Raw genomic sequence first — 26,277 nt, 5'->3', positions numbered from 1 at the left:
GCTGCCTCCCTCCAAAATTTTAATTTCGAGCAAACATCACAGTTACGTAACGGTCTCAACTAACCCCCCTCCCTCCCCCCTATGTAACAATAAGTAACGCAGACATAACCCACCTCCCCCCCACCCTTCATGCGTTACGTAATTTGTAGACGATGCCTTATAGAAAAACTTTCTGAAAGTATTAGAAATAACGAGTTCCTTTTTTCCGTTTTTTGGTATTATAATTTGAAGTTAGAAAAATTTGTGAAATCTCCAGTTTAGAGAAATGTAAGATTTTTTTTCTCAACTGTAAGGTATTAACGATTTTTTTATCATTGTTTTTATTCTAAGAATAATTGTATTTCGATGACGTTACATTATTATACGCACACCATCGTGAACCTTGTAGTGTTCAGCTTCCGGAATGCATCCTTTTTTCGAAATATTTCGAATTTAGGTTTAAAAATTTGAAATTCTTACCATTCAAAAGTTTTGACGTGGGACTAAGTCTTTGTTTTCTATACTGGGGTGCATTCTGTAAAATTGGAAATGAAACTTGCAAATGTTTCGCCAGATTTCAAACGATAAAAAAAATATGTTGTTGGATAGATAAAATGTTGGTCAAATTTGCAATATACTAGTTATCAATTCATTGCTCAGAGGCGAAAATTGCTAGAAAATTTCCAGGACAAATTTACGCGAACAATGCGAGCATGCCTAGCACAGACGACATGAATAGACACCAACCATTTACTGTGACATTCTTTACATCAGTTTCAAGAAAAAATGACGAAGTCTCCTCTTCCCAACCGGTTAATTAATGTTTGCATAATTGTTTGACCATTTACTAAGATTTATTCAGAATCTTTTTTTTAATTTCAAAATTGTTACATATTTTTTTTTTTTTTATTTAACAAGTAATATACGTTAGCTGTCTTTATAATATGTATTTTAAGGAAAGGCTGAGAATTAAAATCAAACCAATAACATCATCATTTTAAACAACCCTTAGAGCGCCTTGTAGTATTTTTTTAGTTTTGAATATTCCAAAGTTTTTTAATATTCAAGTGGTGAAACATAGCCTCCGGAAAACTGTGTACTTGTCGGTCATATCCACCGAGATTCCAGAGCTTTTTTTCTGCCACTACTGTAAACAATCATCAAAGATCTCTCTTACACGTATCATGCAGCATGCTACATGTACTAAACTCTCAATTTTTCTATTGCCGCTCTCCGGTTACCCGCCACACGTATATTTTTGTTGACATACAAAGCTTCGTACTCCACAACTTTGTTTCCACGTTTCTCGCTTTTTCTTCGGAGAAGTCGCGTGCTTTACTCGCACAGTCGTAGTAGACACCCTATAGACCCGTAACCGTCTGCTCAAAGGGGGGATACGCAGAGCTATATTATTCAAGCCAGTCAGTGTGCCGCTTTATGCTTGCATAGTCTCATTCACAATGGTTTCTCTTTCACTTTCATTGGCAGTAACGTAGAGGCTGTGAAATAAACCAATATTCCTCGAAACTGAATTTTATCCTAAATTGTGAAGATTACCGTTGAACTCCAGCCATCAATTGTGTATACAATATGTAAAATTGAACAAGGAATTGTATGTAAATAAAACATCTAAATGCATTTGAAGGATTTTTATACATTCGCTTCAAATTAAGCTATTTAAGTATTTGAAAGTCGAAAAGTGTATAACTGTCGGTCGTTAATCGCGATGGGTATTATAATTAAATTATTACGTAACATGAAAATTCCTCGCTGGTCCACTGTCCTGCCTGTGCTTTTCTACTTGCTTTTCATCACCTGTATTCTGTTGATAGCATTTCCAATCGGTACAACTAATAAAGCATCGAAACAAGAAAATCATGTTGAAGAAGGTGCTAATCTGAATTCCGCGAAGTATCACATTGATAAAAATGCCCTACTGGAACTAACCAATGCGTTTGAAAAGTACGAACATCTCTCAAATTTAACCAAGTTTAATCAAAATATTCATTTCAGAGCTGATACAAATGGCGACAAACATCTGACAATGCAAGAGCTTGCAAAGTTCATAAATTTCAAAATAAGGGACCATATCGACAACGCAATACGCAACAATCCAACAACATTTGTTGAAATAGACCAAAAGCCACGAGATGGATTAGTTAGCTGGGATGAATATCAAACTTACTCTATGAGACAAAAAGGCCTTACTGAAAAATACGTTCAAAAATCATTATTTGATACATCAGACCGTGATGTGAAGGAATCCGTCGTGCGCGAGAAAGCGCTATGGATGGAGGCAGCACGAACGGATCCACTGAGCCTGACACTGGATGAATTCCTATCATTTCGTCATCCGGAATCCAGCACAGTGAATCTCCTAAACCTGGTAGATGAAATTTTGCGCCAGTTCGATCTTGATGGAGACGATCGTTTAACGGAAAGCGAGTTCACTGATGTTCTACCGATCGGCGTCGCCGATGCTAATAACCGAAAATTCATTCTATCGCGAAGTGAACGTGAACGGAAAGAAGAATTCAACAAAATTATAGATAAAAACAAAGACGGCAAAGCCGACCGTGGGGAACTTTTGTCTTATGTGGACCCACGCCATCCAAGGTACGCTATTCAGGAAGCTTCCACACTGTTCAGCCTTGCTGACAAAAATGGTGATAGAGTACTGACGTTGCAAGAGGTAAGAAGTACGTGTTAATTAATCCAATCTGTCCAGATTTTTTTGTGGGGCGATTGGATTGAATTTTTCAATGACACTTGTTTTTTTTTCTGAAATGGTGTATTTTCTTTACAAGCTATTATTTCGAAACTGATTTTCCATAAAGATCTTAATAATATTTTTTGCGCATAAATTTTTGAAACAGGTTGACAGAAAATGTTGTGCATTTTTCATCACCCTGCAATTTGGGGTTCATATGAACATGTATCCCGCATGTCTACACTTCGAGTGCAGTAAAAATAGACCGTAACTAGCAGAAACTTAAACTTTTCCCCAACTGTTGCATTACTATTTACAATATCTGACTTCGAATTTGTTCGACCTCTGAACAGGGGTTTCTATGCAAACACAATCGGCTAGAGTGTGTTTTGTTTAGGTATATTTCAAGGTAAAACCAAAAAAATGAAGTATGATAGAGTGCCATAACCTTTAGTTATCTGCACACAATTAAATTTAAACGTCAGGGAAATTGTAGATCGTTATTATGAAAAAATGCCCCAGAACAGCTGAGCACACCATTCGATCCGTTGGGCCATAATGCATCTTTTGTAAACATTTTAAAATCGTCGCACGATACATTTTTGAATAGGGCTTTTTTAAAGATCGTAAGTACAAAAAGTAATATGAAACCGACTATGATTGTCGTTTTCCAGCCACCATTTCATGAGACAACTTCCAAGACGTTTTCTACACATACCATATTATATTTTATGATAGCAAAGATAACTAGAACAAGATACTTAACTTCCATATTTTTCATACATTTTAAATACGACCGATTTCCGACGGTTAGTGCTGCCATCTGATGACTTAAATTCTCATAAAATTGTCACTATGAACAAAACCGATTTTTCGTGCATAGTCCGTCATTGATCGTTGAGCTGTTCAAGATTGTATATGAAAAAGAAGTAGCAGTTTGGTCAGCTCGACGCTTAAGAAATATGCAGATTAATGATATTGTCATTTTTTGCACTTAATGCTATTGTCATTTTTTGCACTTAATGCTATTGCCATATTTTTTGCACTTCAAATAACAAAAAAAAGTGTGAAATTTACTGTCAGAGTGGATGTTTATATTGAGGGGTTATATTTATTTTTCGGTCCCATTCTACCAACACTTTCATATGTCGCAAGCCAGGTTTCAGCACTACTGTGCATATGGTCAGGTTCACCGGGGCACCCGATTTTTGTTTTATTAACCACGGCAAGAGTGGAAAACTTGACTGTAGAGCGTGCTCATAGCGGTTATCAGGAAGTTCTGATGGTACGCTCAATTTTAAATGATGCGTCGATTATTCTTGATCCTTCCGGAGAGTTGCATGTTTGAGAACTAAACATTCGTACACATTATTAACATTTTTCGGATAGCAGCACGGTACAGTCGTCCACATAAATGCTGAAAAAATTGTTTCACCTTTCAGCAGTCATGTCTTGGCCTTGTCGTCAGTTGATTTTGACGTTGAGTATACATCATATTACCAGTGTATAAATTAGTTCGACTTTTACTCACGCGCAGCGACAATCATGTCCGATGAGTTCTGCAAGAGTTAGGTATCTTGTTCTAGTCATCTTTGATGATAGGTATTTACAACTGTAAATACCACTTTCGAAATCTCATCTCGTTGTTTAAGTTTTGACTGTGAAAAAGTTTGTTTCATAAAACAATGCATAACTTTTAACGTTTTCGCTGTTTAGATCAAACCCCCCACCAGTTACATATGAAAAATATTGTTTCTAATTTCAAATATACCAGATCGCTGCCTACAGCAAAGTTGTAGAAAAATTTGATAAAAAAAAGCTGAATATTCCAATCTTCTATCTGTACGTTGGGCACGACAAAATAGAGTGTTCATGGATAAAGTGTTCAACCTCAAAATTAGCCTTGGGTCTATAACTTATTTTTCTTTTAGTTGGTTCAAGCAAGGCCATCAAGAACACTAAATTAGTTTGTTCAACATGACGGATTTTCTCCGAATCTTATAGACAAGAAATTGTCATCATTCTTTTGGAATCTAATAATACAATCCAATTCAGCTTATGTAGCTTTTTATATGCCATGCTACTATCTATTTGACAATTACACAGTGCAACAAAAATTTACTTTTTTTCTGCCTTGGCTTCTATGTATGATTTTTTTATGTATTCTGAAGCAAAAACAAATTTCCCCGAGTTTAAACACATTTCACTTTAAGGGGCAACAGTGGCGCCTGTTTGAATTTTGGAGAAATTGGAAATTTTCGATGTTTTTTCGACGCCATTTTGTTTTGAAGCCGAATATCAAAATTCTAAGAGTTTGTCCTCAGCATTTTAGGATTTTCTTACCCATCTTTAAAAAAACAGACCTTAAATCGGACAAAAACTGATCACAAAACGGTTTTGGCATGGTTTTAGTATATTTCACAAAGGGTAGGTATACCTCGATTTTACGCACATTCTCGTTTTTGAAATGTGCGTAAAATCGAATTGTGCGTAAAATCGAAGCAAGATTTTTAATATTTTTAATAACCCAAAAATAATTTCCGTAATCGGAAATTTGCAAATAAACATGTAATGGAACGTCCAATTATTACGTAACGCCTAAAGAGGGGGTTGGGAAGTTTGACAACTCATATAAAAAAAATTATAGGTCCGAAAAACAGTTATATAGATGGAAGGGGGGTCAAATAAGATAATTATTTGCGTTACTTAATTAATAAACGCTCTCTAATGGGCCGTTTATGGCAAGGAACTCACTCAGAATATCTGGAAAATGCCTTAAATGGATTACATAAAACAATGAAAATGGGTGCGTGTGTATACACGGTTTGTTTTATTGGTAAACAGTATTTGAAAAAGTTGTAGATATTATTTTAATCCTTCACAAAAAACAAACTCTGTAAAAAATTAAAAATAAAATTGTTTTCTGCTAAACTTTAATATTTTAAACTTAATATCTCCAGGTTAGTTAACTATGATTTATTCACTAGCAATATGTTGTTTTCGTAGAAAAAATCTGTTTTTAAAGGGTGGTTTTGAAAGATATTTAATATTTGTTTTTATTATATGTTTGTGTTGTTTTTTAATTTTTTGGTGTGATCTGTTTTTGAACGATTCCAAATCAAACAAGTTTTCATTAGGGACTATCCATAAAAAGTTCACGCGGGTTGCATTTTTCTACAACTCAAAAACGGCACAAGGTATTGACCTCATTCCAATTACGTTTTTCGTTTTAGGACACAAGTAATCATATGTCAGTTTTTAAAAGAATATACAACGTATTCCCTGCGTAAAAAAAACCTGACATATTTGTGGACATATTTTGGGTGATTTCAGACCTCCGTGGATGAACTTTCACATAAATTCTCGAAAAATTATATAGACCGTTGACATCTACCTACCTGTCCCCTAAGCTTGCACGTGATATATGGACAGCCCCTTATTTGTGAACGATACCTAATTTATATAATCCTGCAAAATGCACAATTCAAACAAAAAATATTGGAATTGAAAATGTGTTTGAAAAAAGTGTGCATAAAATCGAGGTAAACTGTTCGTAAAATCAAAGTACGTAAAATCGAGGGTGCGTATAATCGAGGGTGTGTATAATCGAGGTATGCCTGTTTATGTATGAGCAATAATGGTAATGCGCTAATATCTAAAAGTGGTAGTTAAAATCTGTCTTATATTGAGTGAAAAAGTCTCAGGAATCGATTGGTAAATGTCTGATCTACGTAAAGTATCAGCCATGTGACATGTCAGACATGTCAGTTTTGCCCCGATTCCCCTACAATACTAAAAGAGCTTTATCTCGACATTAGATTAACTAGTTTGAAATCTGTTTATTGTAATATCAAGAGTGTAAGAGATACTCAAAGTTACAATAAGAATTTGTCTTCACACGATTCTCCCCTTTTCGCGGAGGGGGTCCAGGCGTGTTATTGTTGCAAGACAGGAAGGCAACTGAAAATTCTGCCATCGAAAAAGGTGATTCTATCGCGTCGTGGCCCGGAGACGCATCGCGGACAAAGTTTTACGCAGGAACAGAGTCCGAACTTGCGTTGACTTTTATACGAATCCGCATTCTTCGGGCTGTGTTCCAAAGAGTGCAAGGTGTTTCTACGAAGCTTAAACTTTCCGTTACGGTGCTTTCACAAAACTAAAGCCCACGGATCCGGTGTTTGTCGAAGTATGAAACACCGGTGTGGAAAATATAACACTAACACTGAGTGGTGATGCAATACGCGCCGTGTCGTGCTTCGAATATATGAGCCGTTGCGAAACAGAGTGGTCTATGTGCCATCGAGAAAATTGTTCAGGAGAAGCAATTTTCGAAAAATCTCTGAATGAAATTCTGTTCAACGGATTCTTTCAAACAAAATATTTTAATATAAAGGTTATGAAGTGGTTTAACATGGGGATACATAAAATTAACAGTTTCTTTGCGAAATCTCACCAATGTACACCAATGACCACTCTGACTTCATATATATATTCACTGGAATCCTCGAATCGTTTCGGAACAGAGTGGTCTATGTACACAAACCTGGTAAATGACAAAGAAAATGACGGTAACTCGTATAAAATGGCTAGTGTCACATGTTATATGGTACATATAGCATGTCACATGTAAGATGTCACGTGTGACATTACATGTAACACAACATGTTACATATTACATAATATTTTACATGTTACATTTTTCGTGTTACATTACGTGTTACGTGTGACATGTACAGAACAAGTGACATGTTACTTATCACATGTAATATGCTACATGTTACGTGTTACATGATAGTATTACACCGATTTATGTACATAGACCACTCTGTTCCGAAACAAAATGGCCATTCTGTTTCGGACGAAATTTCAACACGGTATAAATCAGCTTTAAAGTTCGATTTTTCGAAATTTTCTTAATCTCCCAACTTCAGTTTCTTGAGTAGATGTGGTTTATTCAAAAAACTCATTTTCGAAAAAATGGTCTTTAGACACTCTGTTCCGCAACGGCTCATTTGTAGCAGGGATGTTACGGATGTAGTTTTTTAGACCAGGCTTCTTCCGTTCTCTTGATTTTTGCCCAAATTTCCTTTTCTACCTGCCAAATCCTTTGAGAACTAGACTTTCTCTCACACAGAGTGAGTAATTATCCACATTTAGGCGTAGAGTATTTCGGTCGCAGAGTTCCTTTTCACTCTTTATCATCACGTGTTAGGAATAAACCTTTATTTGCTCTCTCAGTTTAAGAGGGAGTAGTTTTCGTTAGCTTCTCCTTTACTAGAAGAGAAGTTGGCCAAATATCAAAACATTTAGGTTCATATTGAAGCCACATCCTAACTGTTTTCGAATTTAATATTATAGGAAGATTCCCAACTCACCATGGGTGCGTATTCTGCAGAAGGTTCGATTTTATACTGTTTTTGCGCACCCCAGAGCGATGAGAACGGTAACGCAATACTCAGTTGGTCGCCGTGCAATTTATTTCCTTTTTTCTTGCGTGCGCGGATGCTCTGTCAAATTAGGAGCGTTTTTTCGTCAGAGAAACTATTACTCTGCGCTCTCTCTACAGCAGATGGTGTGATGCACATTGAATGTAAGCTCGCAGTTGTTAAAAGGAAAGAAAACTCTTTCTCTTTAAGATAAAGATGAGCAAAACAAAGCCTGTTTTAGACATCTGCAGATGCGGATATGTGATTACGGATGCAGATGTAGATACAACAATATCGCACGCTAGCCTGGGGGGGTGGCTAACGCGGTCTCGATCAACTAGATTAGTTGAGAGAATTCGTTATCGATATTGTTATTGGTGCATTTTGCATGTTGTAGGATAAGTACAACGATAAACCGTGCCCCAGTGCTGAGTCGGGAAAATCTCCAGCTCGAAAAGATCCTCGACCTGATCGGGAACCGAACCCGATATCACAACCGTGTGAGAGAGCTAGCCGACCGACATCGCTAACCACAGAACCACGGGGACCACAAGATGTAGATACGGATGTCAATTTTCATGCATCCCTTATGTTTTATTTTGCTTTTTTCACATGACCATGTCCTACCCCAAAGCAAAAATTATTTAAGCGAGCAGTAAATACACCAAGGAAAGTTTTTTTAAACAAATTTATGAAGCGATATTTTTTATCAATATCCGCATGGTATGTTGCGGATGCGGATGCGAATGCGGATGTCAACTTTTATGCAGATGTTCCGCATTTGCGGATGCGGATATCCGTAACATCCCTAATATGTAGGTACTACCACTCAGTGCTGAGCGCTGTTTGGACACGGTTGGTTAGGTCGATAGATATCATGATTGTTCTAGTGACTACGCGATGTATTCCTTGCGCTTGTTTTCTTGTGGTTGGTGATCGACCAATAAAAGATTGATGGTGTTTTTTGCGAATAGGCTTTTGAGGAACAGATGAGAAGTATACGAGAGACATTGGTCATCGATCTGTTAGGTAGAAAACCTGATATTCGGACGAGCCAATCCCTAGAGACTCTGCGATACCTTTAAAAAAGTTATTATTGTTCCAGTTGAAAATTGGAAAAATGACTCGCAACTTTCGATGTATATACCATATAATACCTGAAATAGATTAGCAACGCGCAAAAGTTTTCGGTATTTTACTTTATGAGAAAGTTATATGAGTGGCGAGGTTGACACGTGGATTGCGTAGAGTTGCGTAGCTTTCGTATAGACCTGTGAGCCGACCATATCACCGGCGGCGGCGGCGTAGAAAACATTTTACCTCGGCGGCGATCGGCGCGCCGGCGTGACGCCGTTAGCTTTTATCAGCGGCGGCGGCGTGTATCGGCGTGACACTAATTACCACTTATAAAATCTTGCGCATAATGTGTGCTTTTGTACTCTCATGTTCGATTTTTTTAATTGAACGTTCATAAATAAAAATGTATGCGTCAGAGTTGTAAGAATGTCAAAAATAGAAATAAAATTTGTAAGATATCAAGTAAACAAACAATTGAATAACCAGAAAATAATAAACCAAGCAGAGAAAGTACAAACAAGTGTAAATCCCAAAAAAAATCATCAACGAGCCCACAACAAAAAATTACATGGAATCAGTGCTGATAAAAGTCATTTTCCCCAGCAAAATTCTTCGAAAATTACAGCCAATCATTTTCAATTTTCACTTCCAATGATCGCAGCACTCTTTCAAATACACTAGATTTTCGTCCTAGTAACGTGCTGTTATACTCAGATGAAATAGATCGCGCGCATCGTTCACGGTTACGGAATAAAATTTAACGACAAAACCAACCAAATGATCTTCACTTCAAAGCGAAAAAGAATAACAAACAGTCCACTCAACCAAAATGAACCTCACCGAAACACTTTTTCACTGACACTGACCGATGCCTTGACAATCTTCGTTAACTGATAAACTGATTTTGTTGTCTTGCTTTCATCGCATGAAATATAATGAGGTGTTTTGACAGTTCACTTCCATGCAAAAAGCGGGAAGGGAGAACTCTGAAAGGATTGTAAAAAAATAACGTTTATGGATGCTTTTTTTCACTTTCACTCAAGAGTGTCAACAAATATCAACCCTGCATGGAATACTGTTCCCAGAGACGTTCAATTTAGAAAAAAAGATAGATAGTTTTTTGATATGTTGATTTCGATTAACCGTAGACCTTTGGGAAAATTGGATAAATCTTACGTTAGAGAGTCGATTTTAACTTTCATATATTTTGTTAGGTTGGAATAACTGAAAAAATGGGAAACTCTTTTCAATCGAATAGAGTTCTTCGGTAAACACCACAGTTTCTTCATTTTCTATTGCGACTTTTGGGATAAAGCTGACCAGAGGTGAAGCATTAAATCCTTCTCGGGTAATTGTGATTGTGACGCGGTGTTGGTAGGAGCAACGAGGTTTCGTTAAGACTCCTCCCTCTTGACAAAATAAGTCTTTCTTATAATAAAACTGTTCTGAGGAATATTAATCCTCTCCAGGGAATTATAATTGGCGGTATGGGCACGAGGAAGGAGGTTTCGATAAGGCTCCTTCATCTTGACATAATGGCCAGAGGGGAACGTTAGGTTGTAATTTGGCAATATTGGTAGAATAGTAAGAGGCTCGTTATAGTAGAGCAGTAAGCTTGAAACGAAAGGGTAAACTCTCTCACACAAGCACGGATATAAATGAAAAGCGTACATTTACTGCCAATAATATGAAGTGCGGAGTACAGAAAACACCTGGCCAATGTCACAATAGATCAAATGTCTCTGGTCGCAGTGATGAGTCCGCACAGAGGAAAAAAGAATAAAAATTAACGAGAAATCAGCAAAAAATATAGTCGTGCTTGAAAATGTTGACGAAAAAACTATCTACAAAAATGTCTGTTTCAGCGCAATATGATCAACTATTTAATTTGCGCAAAATTTTCAGTGAATTTTCGCATTTTGATCTCCAAAAAAAACTTTGTATTCTAAAGAAAATTACCAAATAATTAATGAAAAAACACTAGTCATTTTTCATAAATTTTTTGAACATTTTAAGACTGCTCATACGTTTGCATGAAAATAAAAAATACATTTGCATAAAAATAAAAAATAAATGTTATGATAACTGAAACAATTTTCTCGAAGCAAACTGACGAAGCAAATCACTGATAATGACTGATAAGAAGTGTTACACTGAGTGAGGCCACCATGCAAAATTGCATTACGTAGGGGTGAAGGGGTATTAAGAATTTCCAAATTCCGCATTACCTAATACCTATACGAGTGTTCCCTTATCGGCTGTGATTTGCGGCATTTGTATAACCAGGAAAAAATCCAGCATACACAATCACTATCGGCGCGGTAAAGATTTTCTTCGGCGGCGCACCAAAAATTTAATTAATAGTCCAAATCATCGACGGCGGCGGCGTGCGTAAAAGTGTCGGCGGCGGCGGCGCGGCGTGGCGGCGCACAGGACTATTCGTAACATTGTGTAGTCGGCTGAGGTGAATCAATGAGAGATACTTTTCCGTAGTTGTATAATGACATCATGAGGAGATGTCCAAATATTTGAGGCCATAGATTCGTTATCTTCCTGTACGCCTTTTTTGCGGTGGTACATCATCACATAAAATGTCAATCATTCTCATTTTTGCATTTTTGTTTATGTTTTGGACCTATAACCTCTACGATTAATTCGACTTGGCGTCGTACACAAATTACGTGACGCTAAAAATTAAGCTTTCAGACCCCCTCCTCCCCTATTTAACAATAAGTAGCGTTCAATATGACTCCCCTCCCTTAAAATTACGTAATGCTGAGCAACCTGAGCCCCCTCCAAATTTTTAATTTTGAGCAAACATTTCAGTTACGTAACTGTTTTAACTACCTCCCCTCCCCCCTATGTAACAATAAGTAACGCTGACTCAACCCCCCCCCCCCCCCCTACATGCGTTACATAATTTGTGTACGACGCCTTTCAATCGTTAGTAAAAATAATATCTTGAACTACCAGTGTCGCTAAAATATTGGAAATTATGTACACACTAAGTACATTCTTGAGCACCTGATTGAGGCTTGATCATGTGCTGACTGAGCTAAATCTAAAAAAAGGCTGAATAAAGTAAAACAGGCAGTTTGATGTTGAGTTAAAATATTTTCATATATTTTTATTTCACAGCAGGATTGATACATAAATGCATTTTGTCAAACTTTATTGTGATCTACTTTAAACAACGAAGATTTAAAAAACAATCGTATACGCGACGGTTGCAAATGCATATGAGAAATATAAACAGACCCGTAATATATACATAGACGCTAGTTAGAAATCGAAGCCAACAATTCGATTCCGTAACCCAAGCATAGTACTGCAAACCATATAGAAAAGCTAATATTACGAAAAGTCGCCAAGTGAGCGTTAGTTTTTCTCGGTCGGCGCTCCTATCGAATTGAACCGTATTGTGTTTTAAAACTCGCTGAAGATGTTTTACGCGCCAAGCCGTCCATATAAGGAGACTGGCACTTGCGACAACAAGTAATAGAGATGGCAAATAAAAGTAGTAGAGATCAGCAGTTTTTTCTGCAAATAAAAAGTATTCAGATTTGAACATATTCGCAAATAAATTTTGAATCTGTTAACTTACCCTTTAGACCGCAACCTACTGCAGAAAACGGTGGTTTACTTGCCAGATCTAATTCTAATTGATTTAAAAGAAAACAGCCAAAAAGATAAATTGCTGGACCTCCGATCCCATAAAAGCAGCAATACGTAAATTGTTTTGTTTTACTCATATCGATATTATGGAAAACAAGAAAACTATCGAGACACATAACGTTCATCCAACAAATACAAAAAAGTGTAGTAAACCCAAGCAAATATCCATTAAATGCACATGGAATAAAAGAAAATTTGAAGTTGATAACTATCAAACTAAAGTACAAAGTGAGCAATCCAAACAGAAGATAGAAAAACATAAAACCGTGCACACTTCGTAGTCCATGAATGTGGTAGTAAATAAATGAAACCGCCAACAGAAGAACGATACAGATGACACCAGCTGCAAAAAAAACGATATGTACTCAACAAACTAATTAAACGCCAAAAGTATACTTTTATGTACCTAAAATATGCCATGATGCATCGAACACGTATTTCTCTAAGTCACTTCCAGAACACAATGATACATCATCTGGGTTATCTAATTTAGCGTTTACCGCAGCCGCTATGAGCAACATAATTAGAAACTTTTCTATCATACTTATGATTCCTCGATCTAACAAAATATCTTCGAGTGAGTTTCATCTATGCCAGAGTACAGAAATGAACTGGACGCGAGATTAGTGGCAAATTTGTTTCGTTGCTTTTAATCTAATAATAGATCTTCAAATTTTACTGTTCTTGCGCTTACATCTGTCATAGTCGATTTGTGCTAACAAGGAGGAGAACATACAGTATAGAATTAAAGTACAATTTGAACTCTGCAGAAACTATTTTCCATGCCTAATATTCAATGAGACCCCAATAAATGTAGTGTAATATATCCTGGAGTTGGTTTTTTTCGCAGGAATACGCGCCGCGTAAATTTCGGGAACCGCAGTCCAACTGCGAATGATGAAAATTAGAAAGAAAAGGAAAATCGGGAAAAATCAGTGAATATGTGGGAATTTGATTCAAGCAATTTGACTGTGAAATGCGCTAAAAAACTGTCATTATTCACAAATTTTTAAAGACGTAAAAAAAACCCGCATAAAAAACGCGTAAAAAGCGACTTTAGTGTATTTATAAAATTGAAAAAAGACATTCTGCATATTGCAATATTGCTCTTAGCAGGCGAAGAATGTAAAAAGTGAACACTTAAGAAAAGAAGTCCTAAACGACGTTCTCATAAACAGCGGCCAACAAATGACTTCAAAACAAAATCTCTTAACAACACAAAGTTCATTCGTTGGTTTTAAACATGCACGAGATAACCGTTCCATAATTTTGTATTTTACATTTTTACAGTACCGGCGTGCGCTTCTTATTTGCCATTTAAATATTGTAGGGGGATTAAAGGCATAATGAGCACACGGGGCGAAATGGGCACCCCTCTTTTATGCGAAACTTCGCATTTTTTAATACAACATGTGGAACTCTTTCGTAGTTACTACAGTATCTCTTTATGAAGAACAAAAGTAATTTGTCTGTTTAAAATACTGAAATATATTGAAAAAAATCAACTTGGTTCCCGGATGTTGGGAAAATTATTATTTTTGCGCACTACAAAATAAACTACGGTCGTTTGAATGGCCCAATCAAGTATGTAGACACAACAATATGACATATGAGTCGTACCCCAAATTTCACCATCATTGAAGTTTTGATTTTAAGCTATACCTATTTGTAATACTGTGCTATTCTTCAATCAATTTACAGATTTTGTCCAAGTCAACAATTTTCATTTCATCAAAAATGATAAATACTGCAGAAAGTTTCCATGATGAATTTTGAAGCACAGGACTCCGTTCAGCAGAATCTTTATTTGTGATAAACATGTGTTATATTGATTTTTATTATACAAATAAATTCGCGCAAAACAAGAACCTATTGTGATTATTGCACCGAAAATATCCAAATACCTGCCATTTTTGTAGAAACAATAAGCAATTTATCGACTTTATGAGACTTAGAAATTTTTGAGATGAGGAAGTTTCTCAGTTCAAAAATTCGAATGTTTAAGAAAGTCGTTTTTCCGGTTTTTTTCTCTTAAACAACTTCGGATCTTGACGTTTTAAGAATTTCCAAGACATAAAAAATCTATATCGAATATTTCATAACCTATATAACTATTAGCAATACTCAGAGTGAGAGATATGTGATGAGAATGTTGTGAGCCAAACGAACATGTCCAAATCCGAGCCAAACGAGGTATTGCAATCAGGTACAATCATGGGCGAAACTAAGGAAAATTTCTAGGGGGGCTAGTTTCCATACATTTCATTTAAAAAAAAGAGGAAAAAAAGGTAAAATGCGCAAATTTAATAAAGAATAAAATTGTGTCGTAACAGTAGAAAAAATCACTTCAATCGGGATTGAATCTCCAAAAATGTATTGAATATCTTGATCACAGCGTCAACGCTCAACGCTCTTTCAACAACACTGAATCGATATTGAGAGCCAGGTTTGGTAAACGGCTGGGCAGTGCGTACCAGCAATACGGCCGTGCCAACTGGCCAACTAACATAAAATAGACCCTAGTGTGGTCCAAGGCTTAGTGCCATATCCCTACTTCTACGTAGTACCGACTTGAATACGAGTAACCAAGAGAACATCGGTGAACCGGTGGGCTGACAGGGAAGGGGTAGCTGTTCTCCTTGGAGAGCAACTTGTTTGAGCGTCTGTTCCCCAGGATAGGAGCGGCTTAAACAGCGACTGATCCGCAGCGGACTGTTGAACTAATAGCGAATTTCTTTATTCCACCAGGTCACCTCGTTTTGACCTGGAAGCAACCGAACCGCTGTCAAAACTCTTCTTTATTCGCTCGATATTGACCCAGTATTGACCTGGCGTGCTGCCCGAAGCGCACTGTAAAATTTGTCAGCTTCAACCCGCCACCGCACGTGCTCAATTCGTAAACAATTATCTGGCATCTCTTTCTCATATGCGTCGTAAATTGCGATGTCGTTTCATTATTACTCGGCAAATTTTCCCGAACACAATGGAATAAAGAAATTCGCTATTCGCTAATAAATGAAGAAATTCGCTAAGAAATGCGGTGTCTCGCCAGCTACACCCAATACGGCAGCCTCGTCGCGAGACTAGGCATCGCAGCCCTAGTAAAGCAGCATGCTAAAATCGAGTCTAGTGCGACGAAGCAAAATGTTGACGATGTACCTGATACGACCGGTAGTCCTCTACGGAATCAATATAACGACGCTTCTGGTGGAGGGCCTTAACGCCCTTGGAGTTTTCGAACGGAAGGTGCTGCGGACTATCTAAGGTGGAGTACCGACGGACGATAGATAATGGCGACGACAGTGCATGAATCATGAACTGCACGCGCTGCTTGGAGAGAACCCCATTGCATAGGTTGTGGTTGGCCGGTCACGTCGTAAGAATGCCGGACGACAACCCTGTGAAATCACTTCGCTTCAGCGACCCTGCATAACCCCAGGTTGATAGACTCTGATTCTCTCTCTCTCTCTCTCTCTCTCTCTCTCTCTCTCTCTCTCTCTCTCTCTCTATCTCTCTCTCTCTCTCTCTCTATCTCTCTCTCTCTCGCTCTCTCTCTTTCTCTCTCTCTCTCTCTCTTTCTCTCTGAGTAGCTCTAATAACTATATAACATACAAACAATATTAGCTGTCACGCTCACTTCCGATGTTTGTTTTCCGCCATTACAGCTTGTGGAAAGCGGGATATTTCAACTTGGCCAGCAATATCAATGTGAGAGATAAACGATAAATATTAAAATATATAATCCGATATCGCATAATATTACCGAATACCGAAATATTTTTTATGAAAATAAAGTTGTCTAGCGCCTATGTATTTATAATAAATTCTGTAAAAATGTAATACATACAATTGCTGTACAAAAATATGGCCGGTTGCCAGGGGGTTCTAGAAACACCCGATGACAGACTTGTGAACATCAATGTTTTTTTCTCGATTTGCTACAGGGATACCAAATGTGCAGATTTGTCTGCAAAACGCAGATTTTTAGAACCCGTGTGCAGATATATATTGATTTGCAGATACTTGCTGTTTTTCCACGGTTTCTGCAGATTTTTGTCAGAGTCTCCTTATATTTGCGCAGATTTTCTTAAAATGTGTGCAGATTTTTACAGACTTTTGCCTGCGCGAGCGAAATTTTCTCTGATGACGGATAGTTTTTTTCTGATTTGGAGCACATTTTCCGGTTTTTCGAGCAGTCGCAGACATTTTTCAAAAACATCTGGCATCTCTGATTTGCTATCAATGTTGGTTATGTATGTATGTACTTTGGTTGGTTTACGATAGAATGATCTTTTCGATAACGGATACATAATATCTTCTACGAGAGAGGATAGAACTTGATTTGTTTATTGTTGCAAAGGTGCTGCTTACTGAATCAAATAACGTGAATGTTTTCGTAAATAAATGGAAGAACGTAAGAAAGTTTTATTTGATCTGGAATGTTTTATACAGAATTCAAATCAGTATTTGAAGACAATAATAAACGATCTTAAGTGGACGGATGAAAATTTAATGGTAAGAACCCAAATACAAATGATCTGATAAACACAGTTTTCATGGAGCATACTTTCTTCTCCAGAAACCACCCAATACTAGTATCCCTCGACAGAAGAGGGAAAAGATAAACAACGAAGTATTACCGGAATCATTTTACTCCAATCAACATCGCTTCTCAGTGAAACTAGGTAGTCACGTTACTTCAACTTTCCATACTGCCTCAGAGCAAATGTTACACATTCGAAATAAATAAACACGTAGATATGATGCAATAATATAGCTAAATATATTTCATCGCAGATGTGCCGGCAAGGGTAGTACCATCGAGAGCCACACCATATAATCATGCAGATTTGATTATAAATTTCAGTCCGGAAGAGCGATTGGCGCTATATGAAAACGTCATATCATCAACGCCAATATTGCATGCGCCACCAGAAATTCAAATTAAGTAAAATTATTGTTGAAAAATGTATCAAAAACAGTCTAACCATACTATGTAACTTTTTACAGCTTTAAAAAAAAGGATGATGATGAGAAAATGACATCATTGGAGGATATTGTTTCTTATCGAAGAGATATTCGGCGACGAAATCAAAAATACCGGGTGGCCAAAAATCCATTAACATATAAAGAAGAACTGCGAAACCTAATCCAGTTGCAAGCAGAAGCAATGGGGGAATACATATCGGGAAGTTCTGTGAAATCTTACAGTAATCAATCTCATAGATCTGGCGAACAGTATGGAAATAACAGTGTATCTGCGACTAGTAAAGAGATGTCTAATGATAAGTTGGATCATCATAAAAGGCATTGATTGACAATCCAACAGATCTATAAAAAATATTTATCGCAGATGTTGAACTTGTAACTTGATAATCATAACGGTTCTCGGTTTATTCCGCCTTTCTTATAAGTGTGATATAGTACACTACTCGCCACCCAGAATAAAATGAAAATCAGCATCAATATTTTTATCGAAAAGCTTATTCTCTGTATTCACCTAAACAAAGACATGCATTTGTTCCTCCAAACCCGAACGAATTTTTCAATGCGATTCTTTTTTTCCCTTCACTAGGACGCCAGTTTTGAAACTGGTTGGCAATCAAGTTCATACCTCGCATATCTTCAGGTAACTTTTCTAAATTGACTGTAGGTGGAATTTTCCCCTCCAGGCAAGCTAGTATAGTAAAAAGTGATTCCACGTTTCCCGCTGCTCCGAGCAAATGTCCATGTGCGCCTTTGGTTGAAGAAACGGCAATTTCCCGCCAACAGTCCGTGAAAAGGCATCTTATCGAGCGTGCTTCTATAGCATCTCCTATCGGAGTAGAAGTCGCATGAGCATTAACATAGCCAATATCTGCAGGGTTTAATTTAGCATCTTTTAATGCTCTATTCATTGCCAGAAGAGCACCAGTTCCATCTTCTCTAGGTGAAGTTAAATGTGAAGCATCCCCTGAAAGACCATATCCTAGTATTTCTCCTAATATACGAACATTTCTTGCCTTAGCATGACTCAGTTCCTCCAAAACAAAAATAGCAGACCCTTCACCCATAACAAACCCGTCTCGTGATTCGTCAAATGGACGAGAGGATTTCTCGGGTTCATCATTAAAAGAGGTGCTCAGAGCTCGCAATCTACAAAAACCGGCTATACCTAGAGGACTTATTGAAGCTTCAGCACCTCCACAAACCATCACCTCTGCATCTCCATGTTTTATAAAACGGAATGCGTCACCTAAGGAATGAGCTCCTGTTGCACAAGCTGTTGAAACGCAATGATTCGGTCCTCGAAATCCATACTTTATGCTAACTTGACCAGCTGGCATGTTAGGTAAAATACGTGGCACGAAAAATGGACTCACCCGATTGTACCCTTTCTTCAATGCCTCGTTAGTATCGCATATGTCCATAAGATCTACCATACCCATTCCAATTGCAACTCCAGTATGCTCGAGAGAGCTAGCATCAAGCAGTGGTGGTATCCACTTTGCCATCTCCAATGCTTCCTTCACTGCTATCAGTGTAAAAGCCGTTGCCCGAGCCATTGTTTTTATTTCACTTTTGGTGAAATGAGCATTTATGTCTATCATATCATCATGTATTTGAGCTGCCACCCGACAGGGTAATTTCTCATAAGCTTCATCTGTTAGTTTGCTAACGACTGATTTTCCTGATAAAATAGTAGTCCATGCTTTTTCTACGGAACATCCTACGGGAGAGACGATTCCCAAACCAGTAATCACGACACGGCGTTTCTCGGCCAAACTACAATTAGGTGTTGGGTTAAAACATAACGTTCGATTGTTGTTCAAACCGCGGAGTTTCCCAAAATATTGCGATCGAAGTGAGAACATTTTACTTTATCATTTCAATCAACACTAAAAAATTTTTGAACAATTATATTCGTTCTTCAAGCGCCTTCTTCCTTCTCCGAAAAGATTGTTATTGTTAAACACATGAAGCTTACCGGACCGGTGTCAAGTTAGTGAACCTGTATATTATTATATATGTATAAGTATATAGAGTATATATACAGGTTCACTAGTGTTGAGTCAGGCACAAAAAAATTGTCGTGAACCAAGGAGTATATACAGGTGAGAAAGAACAAGACATTTGTCTGTATTAGTCAACAAAAAAAATTGAAAAATTCTACCCAAATATTGTTTTTTCACACTGTTTTTAGAGTTCTGCTTCTCTAAACTTGAGATTCAAACCATTTTCCGTACCTATTTAAATTTCATTTCTCGTGAATTCATCGATTTTGGCCAACACATTTAGCCAGTCGCAGCGCCATTATACCAAGCGGCGGGTATTAGAAACAAGCTGGAAGCAAAACAGTGATTTAATTTTTAAATCAATTAAAAAGATTAAATATGTACAAAATGCTACTCTGTGTAGACGTAAAACATTCTGACTTATATTTTTACTGAATACTTTGCATCTTTCTTTAGAGTACCTGTATTTGTATATAACAATGTTTGCATAAAAATTTGTTTAAAATTTTATTTTTTAAAGATAAATCTGTTTGTAGCATTTTTGTCGGGTGTATGGATACGTTTACCCACTGAGTGTTTTTTCTCGCTCTTACGCTCCTTTAATTCGGTTATTATAGACGGGAAAAAACAGATCAATATGTAGAATAATGCTTGTTAGAGGCACGCTGTGAAAAAATGTGACATCGGGTGGATTCATTTTGTTCAAACTGGACATTTCAAAAACGTGTGAAACACTTAAGACAAACGCGGGACGTATTTCTAAGCGGGACATTTAGGTAGAGCGCGGGACTGTCCCTCAAAAAACGGGACATGTGGTCACTTTTGAAATATAATTGCTAACAATATAACCCCTATTCACATAGCAGTGTGAAATTGCTTTTACTAAATTCCAAATTAAGTGAAAAGAAGAGAACATCAATTACCTATTTCGAAAAGCTAAATCGTATAAGCTTTCACTGTATAAAACATGATAAATTTCCTCCACCACCACAGTTTGTTGAAAAGGTAGCATGCATTTACTATCTTTAAAAGTTCTGTTCAAGAGACTCTACCTTTCAAGCCTAAATAACATTTATTTCTGTACAGGCACTCGAACTTGGACGATAGGTCATGTGGCATGGAAAAAATCTAAGCCGTATTGAAAAGATGTTGGATTTACCTAGCTAACCTTTTGTGATAGCCCCTGTAATAACAATTTTTTACAAAACTTAAATATTATACGAAAATGAAACGCGATTTTCACATTTTTTTTTTCAGGACAACATTCTTTCTCTTAATTCTTATTTTCACTATACATATTTCTATTTTTGTAGCATTTATTGGCTGGAACAGCTTATTCTTTCAATTTGAATAGAATACAAGTCCAATGAATGAGGGCCCTTAGAAAATAACTGAATACACAAAACGAATGTATTTATCTTGAGCTGTTTTGAAGACCTGAAATATATTTTCGATACAAATCATGATTGGTAAACTCAATTCCCTTGAATACATATGAATAGAACTAAATAACTCCCCATGCTTCCTCAAAAGCTGAACAGAGTTTTGTACAAGTGAGTGCTGCAGACAAGGGATAATTGCTGATAGAATAACAGCCCTCCGTGTAATCTAAATTCAGATTGCCGTGTGCAAAAGCTCCAATAGCGAAAGCAATTGGTTCATCCTGTTTAGGAACTAACTCGCGTGGATGTTGTACTTTTGCCGCACTGAAAGACATTGCAAATTTTCGACATCCGACAGGAAGATGGTTGACAATAGGATTTTTAATCACTCGCATTAGCTTTTGAGGTGAATCATTCGCTTTTATACTGAATTTGTGCAACAATTGAACTAGAAAATGTTTTGATTACAGCTTATTTACAACATATTATAGCAAACCGTACTTACCCATCAACCCGGCAAAGCGCCGGAACGTACGAGGAATTCGCGTTTGTGGATTGATTTCAATCAGAACATTTCTCTCGGTTTTCACGTACACTTGGAGCAATCCAGCTCGATTTAATGGTGAATCCATCAACATCAACAGAGACTGATGTGTTATGTCTGGGCGACACCGTCCGGGATCACGATTGTACTTCTTTAAAATGTTGAGGTGATCATCGCAGTTTAGTAACTCAAACGCTGCACCAACCTATTAAATCATCTTTTTAACCTTTTATTCCACCGTGTAAACATACTTTTAATCACTTACCTTTACAGTTTCCAATTGAGCGCCTTCAAGAATAACAATGAGCCTCCGTTCATTAGAACGTATATGACTCGTGTTCATATGTTTAGCCGGCAAATCATACTCTGTATCGTTTTCATCATCATTTTGGTGCTTCCTTTTTTTACCCATATTCAGAAATTTAGCCAATTATTCAAAAACTAAAACTAAATCGTGGAATTTATTTGATACCGCGGAGTAGGTTTGTAGCAAAACGTGTTTGTCTATTAGTTTTCCAAACATTTTTGTTTCGTTTCGTCATCAGGGTTGCCGGTAGGCTTAATAAAAATCAGGTAATGTGTAATTTAATAAATCTTGAAATAAGCAGGCGAGATTTCATGTGAAGAAAGGCAATTTATCGGCTGAATTTTTTGCAAACCAAGATGAACGAAATCTGATTTAAATCTTGCTCATTTTTAAATATTTCGAGATCCTAAGATTTGCTAATTTATTATGGGTTTCATCAGAAATATGGCATATTCCAGATGTATCTGGCATAATGGCAACAATAGTCTCACGTCCACCCGAGCCAATGAGGTATACAAAGGTGAGGGAGAAGAAGACATTTGTCTGTATAAGTAACGAAAAAGAGGTAAACAGTAGAGATGGTCGGGTACGGGTATTTTTACCCGATACCCGTACCCGACCCGCACCCGACGGGTTCGGGTCGGGTTTCGGGTAACGCCAAAAAATATTTTTCGGGTTCGGGTCGGGTACGGGTAATTTAAAAACCAAGGCTTCGGGTTCGGGTCGGGTACGGGTTTGGAAAATTCTCAACTCGTCGGGTACGGGTCGGGTACGGGTTACTCGATTTCCGTGCATTATGAGAATTTTATTTTTAACTTGCCAAGCCTCGGTGTTTTAGCATAGTTTTGGTATCGGAGGGAGAAACGGATACGAAGCTGTGGGAGTGAACCAGAATGAGCTGTCAATTTGAATTAGTAGAAAAAAAAAGCATATTTTAGTTGCAGGTATTGTAATAACTTGAAAGTATTGCCTTACTTGAAAAAATATTCGAATATTTTTGTATTCAGTACGGTTATTCAAAATATTTTGGTTTATTTTTACGAGAAATAATAAATTTCATAAACTTTCAGTAATAATCCTGCCAGCCAGTATTTCGGTTATTAAACTTGAGCTTTCTGGACTTACGGTCAAAGCCGGCTTTCTTTTGAAATTTGAGAAATTGCTTAACCAACTTTTGTTTTATGTAGCGACAATTTTGTAATTATTACTCGGGTATAAAAAAATTAAAAAAATCGTTTGGTAACAATTTAGAACTATACACTTCATCACGGTTGAATGCTGAATGAATCTTTCAAAAAAATTATATTAAATTTTTATTAAACTCTCGAAAACAAAATAAAAATTTCAGCAGTTTATATGAATCATACGTATGCATACAACATAAATATTTGAAATCCCTGATCAGTTTTATTATGAGGTAACTAACAGGAAAAATGGAGCCTAAATTCTCCGTACACAGTTATGAATAGATATTTTGCTGCGTGATAAAATGGTCACATTTTTCTACATCAGATGATGGGTTATTCTTCCCCGTACATTAATATTGCTTCCATTCGACCATGATTTAAGTAAATTCGAAGATTATTTAAAAAATGAAAATATTAGAAATAACAGTTTTATTTGCACGGGAATGCTTCGAGTATTTTCACTACATGTTAAATTAGTTTAATTATAACTCTACAATAAATAACGTCTTACAACTTGGACAAACTTGAATGATTTGCGCTTCTGTTATAGTGTTGTCAATCATTAATATTAAAATTCTTTCCATCGCGGCGGTTGAAGGGGTTCAAGGATGGATTTGGCTTTTTTTTCTTCAAGCGACCCGCGAAAAAATACCAACAGGACGACTAGTTGCTACACATGCTACCGCTGTCTGTCCGATTTGTTTAAAGTAGCCGGCATGCCGTATGCTAGAGATGGTCGGGTATCGGAAATTTGTTACCCGTACCCGACCCGTACCCGACTCATCGAGAATTTTCAAAACCGTACCCGACCCGAACCCGAAGTCAGGTTTGTTCAAAATACCCGTACCCGACCCGAACCCGAAAAAAAAAATTTCCAGCTACCCGTACCCGACCCGTACCCGAAAGAAAAATGCCCTGAAATTGCCGGTACCCGACCCGTACCCGACCCGTTCTGGTATTTTTTTTAATTATTTTTAGATACCTGGTTACCTCGCACATTTTATGCATCAATTGTCATATGTGGTTTCTCGAGATGATGGCCGGAGTTAGGCTAGAACCGAGTGTTCATGTGAACGAATGTTAATGAACCCAGAGATCCAGGCGATGTATTGGTTCACCTAGAATCCAGCTTAGCATCTGTCACTGAGTACGTCCGCTCATCTGATGTAGAAAAATGTGACCATTTTATCACGCAGCAAAATATCTATTCATAACTGTGTACGGAGAATTTAGGCTTAATTTTTCCTGTTAGTTACCTCATAATAAAACTGATCAGGGATTTCAATTATTTATGTTGTATGCATACGTATGATTCATATAAACTGCTGAAATTTTTATTTTGTTTTCGAGAGTTTAATAAAAATTTAATATAATTTTTTTGAAAGATTCATTCAGCATTCAACCGTGATGAAGTGAATAGTTCTAAATTGTTACCAAACGATTTTTTTTAATTTTTTTTATACCCGAGTAATAATTACAAAACTGTCGCTACATAAAACAAAAGTTGGTTAAGCAATTTCTCAAATTTCGAAAGAAAGACGGCTTTGACCGTAAGTCCAGAAAGCTCAAGTTTAATAACCGAAATACGCTGGCAGGATTATTACTGAAAGTTTATGAAATTTATTATTTCTCGTAAAAATAAACCAAAATATTTTGTATAACCATACTAAATACAAAAATATTTGAATATTTTTTCAAGTAAGGCAATACTTTCAAGTTATTACAATACCTGCTACTAAAATATGCTTTTTTTCTACTAATTCAAATTGACAGCTCATTCTGGTTCATTTGACACTCCCATAGCTTCGTATCCGTTTCTCCCTCCGAGACCAAAACTATGCTAAAACACCGAGGCTTGGCAAGTTAATAATAAAATTCTCATAATGCACGGAAATCGAGTAACCCGTACCCGACGAGTTGAAAATTGGAACGAGTTGGAACCCGAAGCCTTGGTTTTTAAATTACCCGTACCCGACCCGAACCCGAAAAATATTTTTTGGCGTTACCCGAACCCGTCGGGTACGGGTCGGGTACGGGTATCGAGTAAAAATACCCGTACCCGACCATCTCTACCGTATGCCTCTAAGGCGATGGTGAGATCTTCGACTGCATGTTCAATGTAGGATGTCTGCGAGTTTGTCACAAAAAAAAACATCTAAAAAATCTCGGGAAAATACAAAACCTCATCAAATCCTTGATTCTCAACTACACCGATTTCATTCGTAGTGGCCTCTTTCCGGTCCTGACGAACTAATGTCACTGTTTTTTTTTGGTTATTTTCCATTCCTGATGATGTATTCTGGTTTTCAGCGATACCGATAGCCTCGAAAAGAACGTCGAAGTTGTGCTGTGTGCTGTTCAACAACTCCTCTGCTGAGGCAGAATTATTTTTCTCTTCATCGTGTGCTTCTACCAGCTCAGCCACCACTTTTTTGCGGGCCTTCAGTTTTGCATCGACGGATCGATCCGATAACGGTGTGATCTGAGGTACTCGGATTGTAGGTATAGCTGGAAACGGCGATGATTTGGTATTTTTACCAAGCAATTGATTCATATCATATCAACATACCTGTTTTCTTTAATACACGTCGCACATCCAAGCTGTAGATATTTTCGAAGTCCGATGGCTCAACATGAAGAGAGCAAACATAAAGTTTTCCACCGTTTTCATTGTTTCTGCAAATTTTTTCCCATTTCTTCCTTTTTGACTTTTCTTTGGGGAAAATATGCAAAATCACTGACCGTTCACTCTTTTTAATGTGGTATGCCCAAATACCGCATTCTTGCACGACACAGAAAGGCATTTAAACGGTATTATATAAGTAATATCTTCATAAAAACGCGAACCACTCTGATAAAATTAAAAATGTGCTTTCCTGTTTTCACTGTTTTTGAAGCTTTACGTCACTGACAGCATCTTACACACATCTCACGAGTACTGTGATAGAATTTTGCATTTCACTACCACAACTACACCTTTTCTTCCGTACCTATG

General features: G+C 37.2%; 4 protein-coding genes across 8 annotated transcripts; 1 reads left to right on the top strand and 3 right to left on the bottom strand.

Moving 5' to 3' along the window:
* The first annotated feature begins 1,336 nt into the window (after positions 1–1,336).
* On the top strand, positions 1,337–17,814 carry LOC129727191 (45 kDa calcium-binding protein). 3 transcript variants are annotated; one of them, XM_055684751.1, is made up of 3 exons: positions 1,337–1,941; positions 1,993–2,671; positions 17,665–17,814. In XM_055684751.1, the coding sequence occupies exons 1-3, from the start codon at positions 1,706–1,708 to the stop codon at positions 17,680–17,682; spliced, it is 933 nt and encodes a 310-aa protein (XP_055540726.1). In that variant the 5' UTR covers positions 1,337–1,705; the 3' UTR covers positions 17,683–17,814. The 3 variants fall into 3 exon arrangements, with proteins under 3 accessions (XP_055540726.1, XP_055540727.1, XP_055540725.1); XM_055684752.1 differs by lacking the exon at positions 17,665–17,814 and adding an exon at positions 14,569–14,735 and having other exon boundaries at positions 1,993–2,595; XM_055684750.1 differs by lacking the exon at positions 17,665–17,814 and adding an exon at positions 14,569–14,735 and having other exon boundaries at positions 1,338–1,941.
* On the bottom strand, positions 12,334–19,850 carry LOC129727192 (G-protein coupled receptor Mth-like). Of its 2 annotated transcripts, XM_055684754.1 has the most exons (4): positions 19,835–19,850; positions 13,274–13,755; positions 12,797–13,210; positions 12,334–12,732 (listed from the first exon to the last, which is right to left on the bottom strand). In XM_055684754.1, the coding sequence occupies exons 2-4, from the start codon at positions 13,407–13,409 to the stop codon at positions 12,374–12,376; spliced, it is 909 nt and encodes a 302-aa protein (XP_055540729.1). In that variant the 5' UTR covers positions 13,410–13,755; positions 19,835–19,850; the 3' UTR covers positions 12,334–12,373. The 2 variants fall into 2 exon arrangements, with proteins under 2 accessions (XP_055540729.1, XP_055540728.1); XM_055684753.1 differs by lacking the exon at positions 19,835–19,850 and having other exon boundaries at positions 13,274–16,666.
* LOC129727190 (3-oxoacyl-[acyl-carrier-protein] synthase, mitochondrial) lies at positions 18,313–25,968 on the bottom strand. 2 transcript variants are annotated; one of them, XM_055684749.1, is made up of 2 exons: positions 25,870–25,968; positions 18,313–19,622 (listed from the first exon to the last, which is right to left on the bottom strand). In XM_055684749.1, the coding sequence occupies exons 1-2, from the start codon at positions 25,951–25,953 to the stop codon at positions 18,351–18,353; spliced, it is 1,356 nt and encodes a 451-aa protein (XP_055540724.1). In that variant the 5' UTR covers positions 25,954–25,968; the 3' UTR covers positions 18,313–18,350. The 2 variants fall into 2 exon arrangements, with proteins under 2 accessions (XP_055540724.1, XP_055540723.1); XM_055684748.1 differs by lacking the exon at positions 25,870–25,968 and having other exon boundaries at positions 18,320–19,849.
* Positions 21,159–22,334, bottom strand: LOC129727194 (ribosomal RNA small subunit methyltransferase NEP1). The gene is made up of 3 exons (XM_055684755.1): positions 22,054–22,334; positions 21,750–21,993; positions 21,159–21,692 (listed from the first exon to the last, which is right to left on the bottom strand). Exons 1-3 carry the CDS (start codon positions 22,198–22,200, stop codon positions 21,367–21,369), a joined length of 717 nt encoding a protein of 238 aa, XP_055540730.1. The 5' UTR covers positions 22,201–22,334; the 3' UTR covers positions 21,159–21,366.
* Positions 25,969–26,277: the final 309 nt, after the last annotated feature.

Source organism: Wyeomyia smithii, chromosome 3 (genome assembly GCF_029784165.1).
Source record: "Wyeomyia smithii strain HCP4-BCI-WySm-NY-G18 chromosome 3, ASM2978416v1, whole genome shotgun sequence".
In the NCBI taxonomy this organism is placed as follows: Eukaryota; Metazoa; Arthropoda; class Insecta; order Diptera; family Culicidae; genus Wyeomyia; species Wyeomyia smithii.
This window is presented reverse-complemented; position numbering and strand designations above follow the sequence as displayed.